The sequence below is a fragment of a genome, unplaced genomic scaffold (genome assembly GCF_019419815.1).
Source record: "Pyrus x bretschneideri cultivar Hongxiangsu unplaced genomic scaffold, Pyrus_bretschneideri_v1 Contig41, whole genome shotgun sequence".
Taxonomy (NCBI): Eukaryota; Viridiplantae; Streptophyta; class Magnoliopsida; order Rosales; family Rosaceae; genus Pyrus; species Pyrus x bretschneideri.
Window position 1 is genome coordinate 463,684 of NW_025999735.1, and position 17,146 is coordinate 480,829.

Consider the following 17,146-nt stretch of genomic DNA (forward strand, 5'->3'; position numbering starts at 1 on the left):
TTGCCTTTATCCATTTTTAGCCCATAATTTTGTTGATGGAAAAAAAACGGGACTCAATATCACCACAGCTCATTGATGAATTTAGTAGCTACTGGTAAAAACCAAAATTACCATTGGTTATCATCAATCTGTGATCCCACATTCTCATGTGCATGCGCATGCATAAAAGTTTTTCATTTCTTTTGGGATATCCATTGCTTCTTCAAGGGCATTACACTATCTCTTCTAGGATAGTCATAATTTAGAGAATGCGGATCATAACCTCCTTTTGAGCGTTATAGAGCTTGGATTTTAATCTCCACTTCGGGAGTTGAGTCATTAGAACCTATACGTCTATCATGCTTCATGCATGAGACATCAATACTCTCATGTCTGCGGATTGACCTTTTCGGGACAAGTATCCTTGCAACAACTGTCATGCTTCTGGCATGCGACAGTTATGCAATAGTTCAGTAGTGCCATATTTTTCTTCTTTCGAAGGACTGAACCTTTTGAGTCTGAGGGTCTGCCACGCTTCAGGCGTGCAACAGATAAATCATTTGCTGCCATATTATTTTGTCCAACAGGGACATTAATTCTTGTAGGCACATTTGCAGCAAGCATATGTGATTTTATCACTTTCGTTTCATCATTAAATGCATCTAGCATTTGATTTGCATATCGTTGCATCATTCAATTATTCTCACTTCGTTTGTAAATTGATTGCTTCATGAATCAAAATAAGACAAATTCTCTTCGTTCTTCTGGAACGGTTTTTTCTTATCATTCTTTTGGAATGATATTTGTTCATCGTTTTTCTAAAACGAAGTTATTTTCTCCCCCTAACGGCAGGAAAATTGTCTTATCAAAATGACAGTCCGCAAACCACGCGGTAAATATATCCCCAGTCAAGGGTTTTAAATATTGAATGATAGATGATGTCCAACATCAATGCCTAATCCGCAATGATGCTTCATTTTAGTATGTTGTGGCAGTGCAATAGGCACATAGATAACACAACCAAAAACTCGTAAATGTATAATGTTTGGCTGGTTCCCAAACACGAGTTGTACTAAGAAGTATTGATGGTTATCAACAGGTCTCAACCAAATCAATAATGTATCATGTAAAATGACATGTACCCATGTAAAAAACTGGCAATTTTATTTTCATCAGCAGAACGCGGGTAATCAATTTCATCCGCTTAATAAATGCTTCTGCTAAACCATTTTTGAGTATGGACATAAGGAACTTCTGGTCCTTATTTAATAGTCTGCAGACTGAGACTCTTATGACTTTTATTACAATTAAGTTGAGGCACTGCGGCACTTCAAACTTAAGGTACTTATCAAGGAACTTCATGTCCTGATCTTTTTGTTTGATGGAACTTCAGGTCCAATCATTTTTATTTTATGAGGATCAAGAAACTGCAGGTTCTGATCTGATCAAGGAACTTCGGGTCCAGTATGTACTCATCGTAACAAAAAGAAGTACAATAAATAAATTAAAGCAATAGGCGGTAATTCCAGCCATAATGAATAAATTGCATTTAAGTAAATAAAGCTTGTGACAATGGCTTTAATTTAGCACCATTCACATAAATCAAAACTTAAAGCAGTAGGCGGTAAAACCGTCCATGATAAATAAATTGCTTTAAAGGAAATAGAACTTGTGAAAGGGTTTTAAACCAACACCAATTCACATAAATAACAAGAAGTATCATACCTCCTTTTATTTATTATTTTTCTTTCTTTTTGTCAGCACTTATTAAAACCTGCAACATGGTGCTGTGCACCAACAGAAACCTATTTATGTTATGTTGACCAAATGGTGCCATGCACCATTCAAATCCTTTTTTTTTATATATTTTTTCTTAGGTTGCAGTTAACATCTCCTTTTTTTCTTCTTCACATGTGCCTTGCCATTCCATCAATCCCCCTTTTCTATTATTTTTCTTCCTTCTCTGTCTCTGCCAGTCTCGAAACACAAGGCCAGCTGGGTAGTTATGGAGGTTGCCCAAATTCAATTCAGAGACTGGCGTTGTTCTTGCATGACCCAGGGAACATGACATCGTTAAGCAAGAACCTCCTTACAGAGACATAGATGACAGTGGGGTTGACGGAGGCACAAGAGAGGGAGGTCTGTGTGGATTCATTCTTGCCATCACCATCTCAAACAACCAAGTATTCATGGGAGTTCTCAAGATCCGTCGAAAACAACGTGATCTGGGTTTCCAAGTCTGATGAGATTCTTCTGGATCTCTGGAAACCAGTTGTCAAGTACGAGTTTTCTCATCTCGTGACGACTTCAGGTCGTAAATTTCAATTCTCACTGGAATTCGGTGGGGCGCTTCTGGCGCAGTGGGAGAGACGAAAAATGGACATACCTTTTATTCTGTGAGATTTTAGATGACTGAGGTGAGAGGTGGATAGTGCTTTACCGGATTTATGGTGTTATGCTTTCCACTGACATGAGAGCTTTTCGTGCTGATAACGTGTTGTAAAATCGACAGTGTGTGTGCAGTGGAATAAGACACAAAATTTACGAGGTTCCTCTACAGTCAGTGTGACTGGAGTACGTCCTCGGGCAGCAGTAGTGCTTTCATTATAATTTGGAATAATAAGAGTACAAAGATAACTCTATTTATTCTCTCCTCTCCTCTTCCTCTCTTTCTTTCTCTGCTCTTTTTCTTTTTTCTCTTTTATCTTTTCTGTTACACGAAAACATATGGAGTGCTCTATTTATAGAGCAACTCCATATTGATGCATTAACTGCATATTGAAATTTGTAACGCGTCTTCTGACAGCACAATTCATTTTCGACTTTCATTTTCTACAAATGGAACTGTGGGCATTCATTGCCCATGAGACTTTTCAACAATTCTTACATTTTTGCCACATAACTAAATTTATTAAGGCATTCTACACTAAATTATATTAAACCTAAGTTTGATTTCTATAAGGCTCTCAGAGTATCTCGGAAAAAGTTAGTGTTATACCAATGCATTGAATGGAAATTACATTTTTACAGAGGGTCGGCAAATTTGAACGTGATATAATTTATTGAACTCATGAGTTCAATATATCAAATTCATGATTGTGGTATCAACATATTGAACTCACATTAATGTAGCATTTCTGTTACTTAGGAAGTCTGATTCTAATATATAGGTACCACATTCACTTGAACCATTGTGGAAAACCTAATATTATTATTGCAAGTTTGTTAGGCCTTCTATGTATATTAAACGCATATAGTAATCACACTTTTAGAGTAAGCCAAAACACTTGAGTGTGATGCTAATATATTGAAATCACACTAGCGTAGCATTGTTATAAGTATCAACTCAATCTGACTAATTCATATACAAATATCACACTCATGCAAATTACTATAATATAACCTTTCAACGAGTCGTGCTTGTGTTAATATGTTATCTTAATATGTTATCTTGTATCAACTTGTTAAGCTATCGACTGAAGAAATTCAAACTCGAACATGACTTTGTAACACATGTTAACAACTTCTTACTTTTGCCAAATAAAACTTGAAATTTCATCTCAAAGGAGGGAAAGATTGATAAAACCAAAAGATCCAATTATAATCTTCTAAAATGGTATTTTTGCTAGAGCTAGGTACCCCTATTTTTTTTTTTTTTTGTTGAAAGCGACTCAAAATTTGTTACAATTGGTTCTTGTCTCAATTTATTTGTTGAATGCATATCTCGCGAGGCGAATTTTCATAAACACTCAAGTTTTGGAGAGACTTTTCATTATAAGAGAACACGATTCAGTATATAAGTGTTACAAACTAATTTGTTAGAAACTTGAAATTTTTTTTTTAATTAATTGTTTTGTCATACTTCATCCAAACTGTGTTTCCGATGTTCTTCAAGTTTTGAGAACTCTATCAACAGGCTCCAAAATATAATTATGTTTTTGATGAAATCTCACATAATTCTATTCATAGATAAAGACTTAACATAACAGATACAAGTAAGTTTTTCAACACATTTCAATATTTTAGAGGATCAGACATCATTTGGGGTGTGACTATTATGTTGCTTTTGGAAATGTGCAATGAAAAATACTTATATGTAACTGAAAAGAAATTAATCAAATTTTTAATATGATGTAATTATTTGGACTTGTTGAGGGCAATATAAGTTAGGTAATTTGGTGCTACAGAGACCTGCTCAAAATCCCTAAATTGCCAGTTGCAACTTGAACGAACGAGAGGCTCTCCCTTTTCCTCTGTGCAGGTAAATCCATGGCGTCAACGAGTCAACGATCCCTCCTCCTCATCGCCCTCATCACCCTCTCCCTCTTCGCCATCTCCGCCACCGCATCAAGGCCCTGCAAAACCCTCTTCGTTTCCTCCTACTCCTTCTCCCTCCGCCGTCTCCCATCCTCCTCTTCCTCCTCCGGCTTCGTCACCGTCGTCACCGAAATCGGCCAGCTCCGCCCTGTACACATCCACCCTGCCCGCTCAGAAGACGTCTTCGTCCCACACCACCACCACCACCACCACCACGACAGCGAGAAGCGGACTCAGACGGCACCGCTCTTTCCCTTCATCGGAACGGCTTCTTCGTCGTCGTCCTACGACCTCAGCTCCCTGCGCGATCGCACCAAGGACATCCTTAGCGTCGTCGTTTCGCTGCTTTTCGGCGTTGGCTGCGGCGCGCTCACCGCCGCCACTATGTACCTGGCTTGGTCCGTCTTCATCAGTCGCCACGACGACAGCGGCTCCAGCTCTTTCGATGACGATTTCAAAGACTTCAGCCCGAAGAAGGTGGGTTATGTCAAGATTCCGGAGGTGACCGCTGACTCCGTTTCCCCACCACCGTCTACGGTCAAGGAAGCCGCCGCCGCCGCAGTGTGAATAGCGTCATGATGATGGCAAGTTGGTAATTCCATAAATACCTTATAATTAAACAAATGTGCCCCTTGGATGATGAGAAGTTTGTGACTGTGTTGTGGTTTGGTGATAAAATAAGCTTAAATCGTACGCCGTGGTCTGTATTTATCGAATTACTACTTAATTATTGTCCTCTCAGTCTTTTCCTATATAGTTTATCCAGATAGGACACATTTGAAATGTTGTTGTATTTCGTATTCGTTATATACGCAAGCAATTGTGTTGATGCTGCCGATGGATGGACACTGAACATGCTTATGCATAATGCAAATACACTGAAGATGTTGAGCATTAAACCCTTACTGCTAGAACATAACTTATTCTAGGGGGTTTTGTTAACTGTTTTAGCCTTCTACGGAATTGGCATTCTTCATAAGAATTGGGGATGGTCGGTTTTATGCGATGTCCCTAAGTTTCAATTTCCCACCCATGAATGTGTTCCTGGTTTATTGTCTTTCCTTCAGCTTCATATTGCTACACCACCGTGTAATTGTTTTTCATGGTGTAAATGTTGTGGGTTCTCTCTATTGATACCCATTGGGTAGTTGCTGTGATGAGTTTAGTTGTTCTTGAGCATTTTGTTGTTACAACTTGCATGATTGGGTTTTTGCCTTTGTTTTTGGTGGCAAATGTGCATTTTCTTTCTCGGCTATGTTTTCTGTCTTTGTTTCGTATGAAAAATTACATTATATTTGAAACATATGATCTATAACTGGCTGGGTTATTTAGTGGTTGTTAGTACTATGATTGGGAAGATCTGGTTGAGTCAGATAGCATAATTCAAATTGCGAAGAATATGTTACCGCAATAGCTTGGATTGTTTGATTTATCAATTCGTAGGCGATAGATGAGCATCTTAATGTGTTTGCAGTGAGCCTTCACTTAGTGATAGAGAATGAACTAGGGAGTTACAGGATGTGAGGGAGTTTAATAATGGGAGGTGGTGGTTCGTAACTATGAATGCTTATGGGTTATTTAAGTTGTAGCAAATATTGAACAAATTAGAGTCTTATATAGGTTGGAACACGGTAATTGATTGGTGTTATGTGGTAGATCGTTGTTGGGTTAGTTGGGTTATGGTGTCGAATGTGAAATATGAAGGCGGAGAGAATGAACAACAGATTGTTGGGTCATTAGAGATGGGTTATGGGTTGCAAGTGAATTATAATTGGAGAGGTTGAGTTGTGACCGTTGTGAAGGCAGATGATAGCTCTAATAATCGACGATTGTGGAAGGTACTTGTTAGCTAGACTGGTGTAATCGGTTAGCCTTCCTCTTGCAAGTAATCACGGTGTCCGTGAGTTTCACTCTTCCAGGTGATATTTCTGATATGAATTCGTGTCACATCCCTATCAAACCAATGAGACTTCAAATGCTTATCAATCGGAAGCGACAACAACATGATATCGTCCATGAACACATGCGACCTATCTCCAGCGACAAACTCAAAAACATCGCCATAGGCTTCGACTGAGCTACATCCCGGTACCTTTCTCACCATTTTCTCCTCCATTTACTTAGCATTGTGATAGACCCTATAAAAGAAGACAAGTCATAAGGGCAAATATCTAACAATTTCAGGGGGGCACATCCTAACTGAATGGCACTCGCAGGTTCTCTTTTCCATATGTTCTTCCCGATGCCCTATCCGACAGCCGCATCCGAAGTAGTGATTCCCTTCCTCGCTCAGGAAAGTAAGAAGGAAAGGCATAAAAGCAAGTACTGCGAACCACATCGTCCCACTGGTTGGTGGAGGCGTACATGTTTGGAAGAAGAACATGCACTCCACCCTGCTCTAAACTTTTCCCAGACAAATGCTCGACCATTTATTTTTATAACTCAACATATCCATGAACTCCACAGGCATTGAGCAATGCAACCAAGACTTACGAGTCTGGTTCCACCGGCATCTTCCTCTCTACTTTCTTTGCCTCTTCTAGCATACCAGCTTGTCCTAGTAAATCCACCAAACAACCACAGTGCTGTACCTCGGGCCGTATCAGTGTTATACTTTCAAAGACTTGCAGTCCCGAATCCACCAAACCCATCCGACTGCAAGCACTCAATACGCATATGAACGTAACCATGGACTGCATGAGTGATGATGAAAGAATTGTTGGAAAATAATAAATTTGGAAATAGACTCAGCCCGTTTGAATTAGGTTTTGTTAGAGATTAAGATTTAGTTTATTATAAATAGAATGCCTGTTATTTACTTAGAACAAGCTGTCAAGATGTAGTTGTTCAATTATAGCCGTCTCGGCAGTCTCGTTTAATCAATAATATTCATAGTATATTTCGTTTGTTAGTCGCCTTGGCTCCACATGGTATCCCATATTGACTGTATCTCTAAGAAAAAAAGAGTTTAAATATCCTAACTCTACTTCATCAAACATTGAGGCCGTTTGTGATAAAACCTCGCACTTGACGGACTGTGCACTTGATAATTCATTACCAAGTTGAGAACAATATCGATGTTGTTGGAAGTAGGCATTTGGCCCATCTCTCTGATAATTATATAATTTTACATGGTATCAGAGCTAGGGAGTGGGTCGTATTGCCACGTGATGAGTGGGTTTCATTGGCCTCGTGCAATGATGGTGGGTCCCTTGGCCTTACGTGTAGGGTGAATCTCCTTTGGCCTTGTGTGATGATGGTGGGTCCCTTGGCCCCGTGTGTATGGGTAAGTCCCCTTTGCTTTGAGTGGTTGCCGATGTGTGGATCTCCCACGTGTGACCCACTAATTGGGTTTCATGTGAGGGAACGTGTTGAAATATCCTATGTCGCTCTTTTATGAGAAAATAAGAGTTTAAATATCTTAACCCCACTCAAACTAATACTGAGGCCTTTTGTGATAAAGCCCTATACTTGACGGATCGTGCAGATGGTGATTAATAAGTTGGGGACAGTATCGGTGTTGTTGGAAGTGGGTGTTGCCGTCTCTATGATAATTCTACGTATGCAAAAACCGACGACGATATAGCTGCAAGAAGTAGTACTGCAATGTTGGTAATGCAGAGAGGGAAGGTTGAAGGTGCTGCTGCTGAAATTGAAGTAAAATGCAGGTAATTCATGGTCTTATTTCTCTATCTCCTCTGATTCTTCTCCTCTCTGAGTATATGTATATAATTGTTTATCGTTTTCTCCTTGAAAATCGTAACGGGGAAAGGAAAAAAACAAACCAAACATCACATGTATGTGCTTACATTTTTGTTTGACAGTTTTTCTCCGTTGTCTTTATCTGGTGCATGCGTTTCGAAGGTTTAAGCCCTAATTAAGTAAATTAAGGAATCTTTTAAACACAATCGTTATGCTCAGTGATAACATTATCTAAGTATATCCTAGTATAAGAGAATCACAAACTCAACTACTTCGTGTTTTGCTACGTATTGACAATTTACACTAACAAACTAACAATATATACGACACATGAAGACACTTTGACCAAAGACGATTAACTGTGAACATATTTTTAACAATCAAGGACACAGTCTATTGCTTGAGGTTGAGGGATATAAACTGAACCCTATAGATGTTATATTTGCATTGCAGATAGTGTTGCCCCGATCACCAAACCATGTTTGGTTAACATTCACTTTTATTTTTCAATGAAAAGATGGAGAGATTAGAAGGTTATTTCTTATAACACTTGTACAGGATTTTAGAGGGAAGTAAGTGAGTAAAAACTCTAAAGCTTGTCCTCTATTTATAGAGGTTTAATTGCCCCATTCTGAAGAGGTTAAACAACCCTTCAAAATCGTCACCCTTTGTTAAGAGGCATCACTTTCAGAAGGACATATCTAGTCACTTGAATTTAACTTCTTTTTCATTTTTAAAAAAGAAGGACAACCGATGGCAAGTCACGGTTATTCACCCATTTCTAACCCCGAAGAGGCTATGGGGAATTTCACCCTGCCTTGGAACTCGTCAAATCCCTTGTTTATTTTGAAATTTTTTTTCTAACATTATACGTCCAACAACATTTATTTAATTTGACAGGCTAATGATACAACACTAGCTTTCACAGATTACAGGTAAACAGAAGTTGACAGTCTAGGTTTGGGAATGGCGATGATACTCTTGGCCTTTTGAATTGTAATCCCAACAAATTCTTCCATATTGTCCACGACTTCAGGAGGGCATTCCCACTCAAAGGCATGGAGAAATGCTGCCAAGTAAAATTGCACCGTGCGATGAGCAAGTGGCCATCCTACACAGATCCTTTTCCCACACCCAAATGGCAGTAGATTGAAGTCTTGGCCTTTCACATCAATCTTCAAACCAATAAACCTTTCTGGTTTGAATTTGCAAGGCTCTTCCCAAATGCTTGGATCTCTAGCCATCCCCCAAATGTTCACCACCGCAACGCAATCCTTAGGAAAATGATACCCAGAAACCTCACAAGCCTTGTATGAGCGACGAGTAATGAGTGGGACTGCTGGGTGGAGTCGGAAAACTTCTTTCACTACTGCTTGAAGGTAAGGCAAATTCGCAATGTCGCTTTCTTCAACAAACCTGTCCTTTCCAACAACTTGGTCCAATTCCAGAACTATTTTCTTGTGTACATCAGGGTTTTTCAGGATCTCTGCCATTCCCCACTCGACAGTGCTTGTGCTTGTCTCCGTGCTTGCAATGAACATGTCCTGCAAAATCAAAATCAAGACAATTCTTAATTTCTTAAAATGAATCTATTTCAAGTAGGTTTGATTTTTACACAATCAGTAGTCCCAAAAGCCTAACAGCCACCGGAGTCAAAAGCTAAAACTGTTTTAAACAATGGACCAACAATGTATATCAAGCTTATATATTGACTTACCGAAAGCAAGCTTTTGATCATGTTTCTAGAAAGCGTTCTCAGGTCATCATCTTTATCACTTCTATAGTTCAACAATGCATCTAACATGTCCCCTTTCTCCTTCTTAGTAGTATTGTTGATTCCAATTTCCCTCTCTTTCAACCTCTCGTCGATAAGTTTCTCATACAAAGCATCATATTTCCAAAAGATCGCCAACGTTCTCCGTTTGAGCCCTTGAGGATCAAAAGGCTTGAATAATGGGAAGAAATCAGCAACATTGCCCGTGCCAAGAAGTTTTATTAATTCTCTTAATGATTCTTTCATTTCTCTCCCTTCCATTGTTGTGTACTCAAAAAGGCTCTTACTGCATGTAAGGTTGCTTGTAATGTTGGCTACGGTGATGAAAACCCACTCTCCAATGTTCACCGGATTCTTTGACGAAGAAGCTGAGTAGAGTTGCTTCAGTAATCCATGGACCTACAAACAATTGAAAGAATAAACCATATTTAGAGTATCAATATCAATATAAAAATGAAAATCTTTTTTCCAATATTTGAAAATTTCTTTCTCCGATATTTAAGAACATATCCTCAATATATAGGAGAGGACTTTATTATAAGAATGAACTGAACTCACAATCTCATTACGTGGTGTCACTAATACACTCATGTATTTCACCACTATTAATTATAGCACATAAATTAGTATCAAAACCAGGCAATGAAACTGCCTAAATAAAAAATTTCTTGCCAACAGCGTTCAATGTAAAGAACAGTTCTTTTCATAAGTGGTTTTACTGGAAGCACATCAAAAATGTTAATGCTTGCCTTAATTTTTTCTGCTAAATATAGTCAAAAGTACTTTTGGTCTTCTGAAAATATTCTTAGTTATTTCAAAAGCACTTCTTAAAACTCTCAATAGCTCGATCTAGAGACCAAAAAAAAAAAAAAAAAAAACCCAGTCTAGTAAGTGTGTATCTCTTATCAAATCTACAGATACTACTGCAATTACTTCATGGACTTATTGATCAAATCAAGATATGCCGAGATGCTTGAATGATTTCAAATGTGATCCTACAAATTATTTCAATTACGTAATCTAACATGATCCATCGGCAAAAGTTAAAAAGGACGGAAATTAACGAACCTTTTGCTTGCGAAGTGGTGTAAAATTGTCAAGGGCTCTAGTAGAGAAGACATTTTCATTCAATATTCTTCTGAGCACTCTCCATCGTGTACCCATCGGAGAATATACAAGGGAGGTGGCATCATATGACATGACTAGGGAGGTTTCGTTGGCGACATGATTGGAGAAAACAGCCTCCTGTTCCTTGAGGATAATGCGTGCCATTTCCGGCGAAGCTGCCACAATGACCGGCTTTGGACCCAATTTCAGGCTAAAGAGCGGGCCATGAATTTTGGATAACTTAAACAAGTGTTCATGCATTTGGCTGCTGCTCAGTTGAAGAAGGTTTCCGAGTATCGGCCATCCAACAGGTCCTGGCGGGGAGTTCTTCCAATTCTCATATTTGCCGCCGTGGACAAGACGAGTGATGAAAAAATATGCAGCAACTGATAACAATGCAATGATCATGCAGAGAGGGAAGGCTTCCATTTTTGCTACGTTTTTTTTCTTTCTCTCTAGGTCCTCTTGTTGCAATCAAACTCTCAAAAAGAGAGAACAAAACAAACAAACTATGCATCTTTCTTTGGACAGTTGTCCGATGCATGCTGTTTTTCTCTGATACATGACACGCTTTCTGGTAGAAATTGTGGTGGTGATGACAAGTTTACAATATGCATGCAATAAAGTGATTTCGGATAAAAAAAAGAAGACAAAAAGAGCGTTTGTTCCACCATACTATATCGGACTGAATTAGTTTAAAAGTTTAAATTGGATCAGCTTAGATTAGCTTAAGTTGGACTAAATTAGTAAAGTATAATTGGTGTAGTGTTGGACTCAAGAGTCGGATAACGAAAAACCATATCACATTCATCATTACCAACAAGACCAACAAAGCAATTCATAACAAAAATCATACTATTTTTTTTTTAAATTTATAAAATTTTCATTGAATAAAGAATGATGTTAGGAGCTACACATACGATATGAAGTCATCAAATGAAGTACTCCATCGCGTATACAAAAAATATATATACCTTCTGCATGATTTTTATTTGACATACAAACTCAAACTCAGGATCTTCTCCCTTCTTCCAGTAACTGGTGGACTTGTGGACTCGAATCTGGAATCTTAATATCTGTTCTTCGCATACGAGAGAGCTTAACCTCGTGGCCGGAGATAAGAACACGCCAACATTCTTCTCTGCACCCAGCATGTGGAAATACACTTGAGGTGCCCACCCATCCCGCTGGTTTAGGAGAGGGAAGGACTGCAATTAACAAGTCGAAGCTATGACAATTCCTATAAGACCTCCAGCGAAGACGTCCTGCCAATGATCTAGTAATCATCCACACGAGAGATTCCCAATAGAGCAGCACATAGAAATGGAAGGAATACAATGCAGAGCTTTGCGAAGGTCTGTGACCAAACACTTTGATCTTCCAAGACAAATGCCATGCAAGAAAACCAAGACCTGCAAGTAAAACTAAAGTATTACACTAGGAAAGTTTTTATGTCCTTCCTTTACAATCTTCTTCTCTCCAGTGCAGATAGCATTGTTAGTATCAGGATTGTATATATCTATTCCATCAGGGAAAAACCACCACAAGAGTTAAGAGAGCAGAATAGAAGAGGCCCAATATGGCATGTTGCAAATCATGAGAAAAAATTTAAACATACATTATTTGATTTACATCAAGTTTGACAGCAAATTCTCTGCACAATTGTAAAAGAAACATAAGCAAATTACCAAAACCGATATGAAAGAGGGTCAGATATTGCTTAAAAGCCCTTCCAATCTTCCTTATGGAACATATAGGTAATAACTAAATGTGAATTCATTAGTCAAGAAGCACCTTAGAGGACATTAAACATATAAATATTCTTCTTAATCTGAAAAAATTCACCATATTAGTATTTTAGGTTTTTATCACAAATGGTCTCTGAAATTGACTATCACCATCAAGATGGTCCTTGAAATTTAAAATCAATCAATGTAGTTCTTGAAAATAGGTGTTGCAAATCAATGTAATTATTCCGTCACAATTATGTTAAAAATTCTGTTAAGTGCTGATGTGGCACATAAATGGGTCCCATAAATCCTTTTTTCTCACAAGTGTTCCTTGAAATTGACCCGAGACATCAAAATGATCACTGAAATTGAAAATCGATCAATGTAGTCTCGCAAGTAAGTGCCCCAAAACAATGTAGTCCTTCCGTCACAATTCTATCAAAAATTCTGTTATGTGCTGATGTGACACATAAATAGATCATACAAGTCTAATTAAATTAAAAAAAATTACAAATAGATATAATAATTTAATAGTTAATAAAAAGTTGTGAAACCAAAAACCCAGTCTTGCAATCAACTTTTTTAATTAATTATTAAACCCACATAGCACATAACAAATTTTTTTACAGAATTATGGTGGAATGATCATATTGATGTGCGACACCTATTTTGAAGGACTACATTCATTGATTTTTAATTTTAAGGACCATTTTGATGCAGCGGGTCAATTTCAGGGACCATCTTGGTGGTGTGAGTCAATTTCAGGGACCATGTGTGATAAAAACCCGTAAATCTTATGGGGCTCATTTATGTGCCACATCAGCATTTAACGGAATTTTTAATAGAATTGTGACGAAATGACCACATTGATTTGTGACACCTATTTTCAAGGACTACATTGATTGATTTTCAATTTCAGGGACCATCTTGATGGTGAGAGTAAATTTCAAGGACCATTTGTAATAAAAACCCTAGGGTTCATATTCCCTAAGTAATTTAGAACCCATAATTGAAAACAAGGAGCACGAGTGAGCTGCATGTGTGTTTCCAAAGCCAGGAATATGAGCATATTGAATATATAGCCTCCCATATATAATATTTAGGAAAACAAACGAAAAGAGCTTGAAAACTTTGAGTTTTAACGATAAAGACAAAATAAAGGGTAAAGTGAATAGTACCATGATTGATTTTTTAGTGTAAAATGTGGTTTTTCGGTAAAATGAACAGTACCGCGGGATTTTAGTTAAACCTCCCTATATATTTTGATGTAAGTATCAAATTTACACGCATATCTCATATTCAATACACATGATTGATAGTTTTCACCACAATAACACCATTAAATTCCTAAATTTAAAAAAAAAAAAATTCCCTTAGTATAGTTTTCTTGTAGGCTTCAGGGTTAGGAACAGAGAGTCCATATATGAGGAAAGGAGAGCGGATACAAGAGCGGATACAAAACAAGAATTAAAGTACGACAATATCAAATGAAGCCTTGGCTTAGTTACCTTCTAAATGTCATTTCTACGATGAAGTCATAAAATCCTCATTGGTGTTTACAAATTCACATCGTTTTTGGTAATTACTTTTTCTTATAGTTGTGCTGTTGTTTCACTCACTTCATTAACCAGCACAAAGAATTTGCTATTAAGAACTGGCATCCACTGAAAAATTATTAAGAATTTTCTATACCATTCAACTGTTGTGAATGGATGTTTAATTGAAGGAACCAAACCAGCACAAAAAATTCTATGGATTCGGCACAAGTGGTAGCAGGATCCTATCATCTCCACAAATTTATCTCCAGATTAAGTTAATTTAGTAAGTTGATAGGATTCCGCTGACTCTTTATTTTTCATCAAGGCTCTAAAATCATTTTTCTCCTACTTTATGTTGATGATATTGCTGTCACTGGCACTGACTCTTGCTACTCCAAAGTTTCATTGATGCCCTTGGTCGTGGATTTGACATTAAAGCTCTTAGCCCCGTGCACTATTTTTTGGGCTTACATGTTCTCTCCCATGGTGGTTCTTTGCACATAAATCAGTTGAAGTATGCTCATGATTTGTCACAAAGACACAATCTCCTTCACTGCAAACCGGCATCGACCCCCTTGGCTGCCAAAGTCCTTCTTTCACGGTTAGCCGGTTCCTTGCTTTCTTCTCCTACTGAATTCTACGAGATTGTTGGCTGTCTCTAATATCTGACTTTAACTTGTCCAGACATCAGCTACGCTGTAAGTACTGTTGCCCAATTTATGAGTTCACCTTGGGTTCCTCATCTTGTTGTAGCCAAGCATATTCTTAGGTATGTCTAAGGTGTTAGTGTTTCTGTTTTCTTAGATTTTCAATGGTTATATGAAAAATGGAGAAGAAGAAAGAGGTTTTATGAATGTTTTCTTCTCTGCCATGAAATGTAGCAGAGGAATATATTTCTCTTACTCTAATCCAATCACACTTACATCGTGCAATAGACATGACTGTTAGAGAGAGTGCCCTACATCACAAAATGATCTCAACCATACATTGAGCTATTTACTAAGATCATTACACATGGCATTATATGCCTTACATCTTTTGACCTCACACTTGGCAGTAATATACTTAAGTGAATACACAAATAAGCTCATCTTATTTCACTAATACTAATCAGCTATAGATTTATAATTCAACAAAAGGCACTCTTAATCACGACCTTGTCTTCTGTACTCAAACTCATTCTGCCCGCCTTTGTGCCTATGTCGATGCGGATTAAGCTGGTTGTCCGAATACTCGCCGTTCCACCAGTGGTTATCTTATATATTTGGGTTCAAATCTCATGTCTTGGTGCTAAAAAAAGCAACCTATTATTGCAAGGTCTAGTGCTTAATTCGAATATCGCTTTTTAGCTCACTCATGTGCTGAGACTACATGGTTGTCTTATCTGTTTTATGAGCTTGGAGTCCCACTCCACTTTTGGTGTTTCTTTACTGTGATAATCTTAGTGCTACATACATGGCCGCCAATCGGTCTTATGTGCTCGTACTCGCCATATTGAGCTTGACTATCACTTTGTTCATGAAAAAGTAGCATTAGGCAGTCACCATGTCTGTTTCGTTCCCTCTATTTACCAACCAACTGATGTACTCACCAAGCCTTTTCATCAGCCGCGTCATCACTTACTTTGCTCCAAACTTGTCCACCCAAGGCTGTCCAGTTTTCCAGGGGGTTTGTGTTAGTGGAATCCTATCATTTCCACAAATCTCTAGATTAATGTGGTTGTTGATCATTGGATTATTACTTAAGCGTTAATTAACGTACTTATTTCTTATTGGTGATACATCATTTGGTTTAATATTTTGGTATTCGAAACATTACACATGAATTAATTGTAATTACTCCACAATTCTCTAGAATAAGTTAAATTTAGTAAATTGTATAGGGAAATGAATCAATTGTAATTAATTGATTCATCAAATGTAACTCTGAAATGAATCAATATCCACAACTGAAGTTGAGTACATTAGTGCTTTAGAAGCCACTGCACATGCAACATGGTTAAAGTTTATTCTGGAAGACTTAGGTGAGTTTCAGACATAAGCAACTCCTCTGCATTGTGATAATACATCTGCACTAGCAATCACCAGGAATCCCATCTTTCACCAGAAAATCAAACACATTAACATGTGATATCACTTCATCAAAGAAGCATTGCAGCAAGGGACAATTGATTTAAAGTAATATCCAACCAAGGAGCAATTGGCAGACATTTTTACCAAGGCTTTGGCAAAGGGTCAGTTCAACAAGCTCAGAGAGATATTTGGAGTGAAATTAGTTCATCAATTAAAGGGGAGTGTTGAATTATAATTGAATGAATTGATTCTGGTTCAATACCTTGGCTTATATGCAAAGTAGTAGAAAATCTGTCATGTTTAAGTAGTTAAATAGAACTGCAAATGTCTAAACATAGTAGGCTGATTAGGTAGATGGCTAGGATGGCACGATATAAAGAGATTCTCTCTCTCTCTCTCTCTCTCTCTCTCTATGTAACCGTTGGAGAACAAAGCCAGTGATTGGCTCATTCACACAAATGTATTCGGTGGGAAAGATTGAATGAAATAGTTAAGTCATAGCCTCTGTAACTTTTATGAAATTCTCTCTTCATTCTCTGCTGCTTCTCTTTCATTTTTGTCACTCTTTTTCTTGATTCTGTGTACCTCAATCTCTTTAAAACACACACCATTCCATTTTCAATATATTCTTCAATATTCTTCTGAGCACTCTCCAAACTGTACCCATCGGAGAAAATGTAATGGAGGTGGCTTCATATGACACGACTAAGGAGGTCTCGGTTGCGATATTATTGGAGAAAATAGGCTCTTGTTGCTTAAGGATAACGCGTGCCATTTTGGGCGTAGTTGCCATAATGACTGGCTTTGAAACGATTTTCAGGCTAAAGAGTGGGCCACGGATTTTGGATAGCTTAAACAAGAATTCAATTCATTTATGCCGCTGTTTCTGAGTTGAGGAAGGTTGCCGAGTATCCGCCATCCAACGGG

At 37.9% G+C, this 17,146-nt stretch overlaps 2 protein-coding genes and 1 pseudogene across 2 annotated transcripts; 1 reads left to right on the plus strand and 2 right to left on the minus strand.

The window, feature by feature from the left end:
- Nucleotides 1-4,196: 4,196 nt before the first annotated feature.
- LOC125469301 lies at nucleotides 4,197-5,125 on the plus strand. The gene has a single exon (XM_048566496.1). It carries the CDS (start codon nucleotides 4,249-4,251, stop codon nucleotides 4,861-4,863), a length of 615 nt encoding a protein of 204 aa, XP_048422453.1. The 5' UTR covers nucleotides 4,197-4,248; the 3' UTR covers nucleotides 4,864-5,125.
- A 3,802-nt stretch (nucleotides 5,126-8,927) lies between these two features.
- Nucleotides 8,928-11,350, minus strand: LOC125469221 (geraniol 8-hydroxylase-like). The gene is made up of 3 exons (XM_048566308.1): nucleotides 10,841-11,350; nucleotides 9,716-10,171; nucleotides 8,928-9,542 (listed from the first exon to the last, which is right to left on the minus strand). Exons 1-3 carry the CDS (start codon nucleotides 11,306-11,308, stop codon nucleotides 8,928-8,930), a joined length of 1,539 nt encoding a protein of 512 aa, XP_048422265.1. The 5' UTR covers nucleotides 11,309-11,350.
- Nucleotides 11,351-11,890: 540 nt separating this feature from the next.
- LOC125469227 lies at nucleotides 11,891-16,773 on the minus strand (annotated as a pseudogene).
- Between the last annotated feature and the right edge of the window lie 373 nt (nucleotides 16,774-17,146).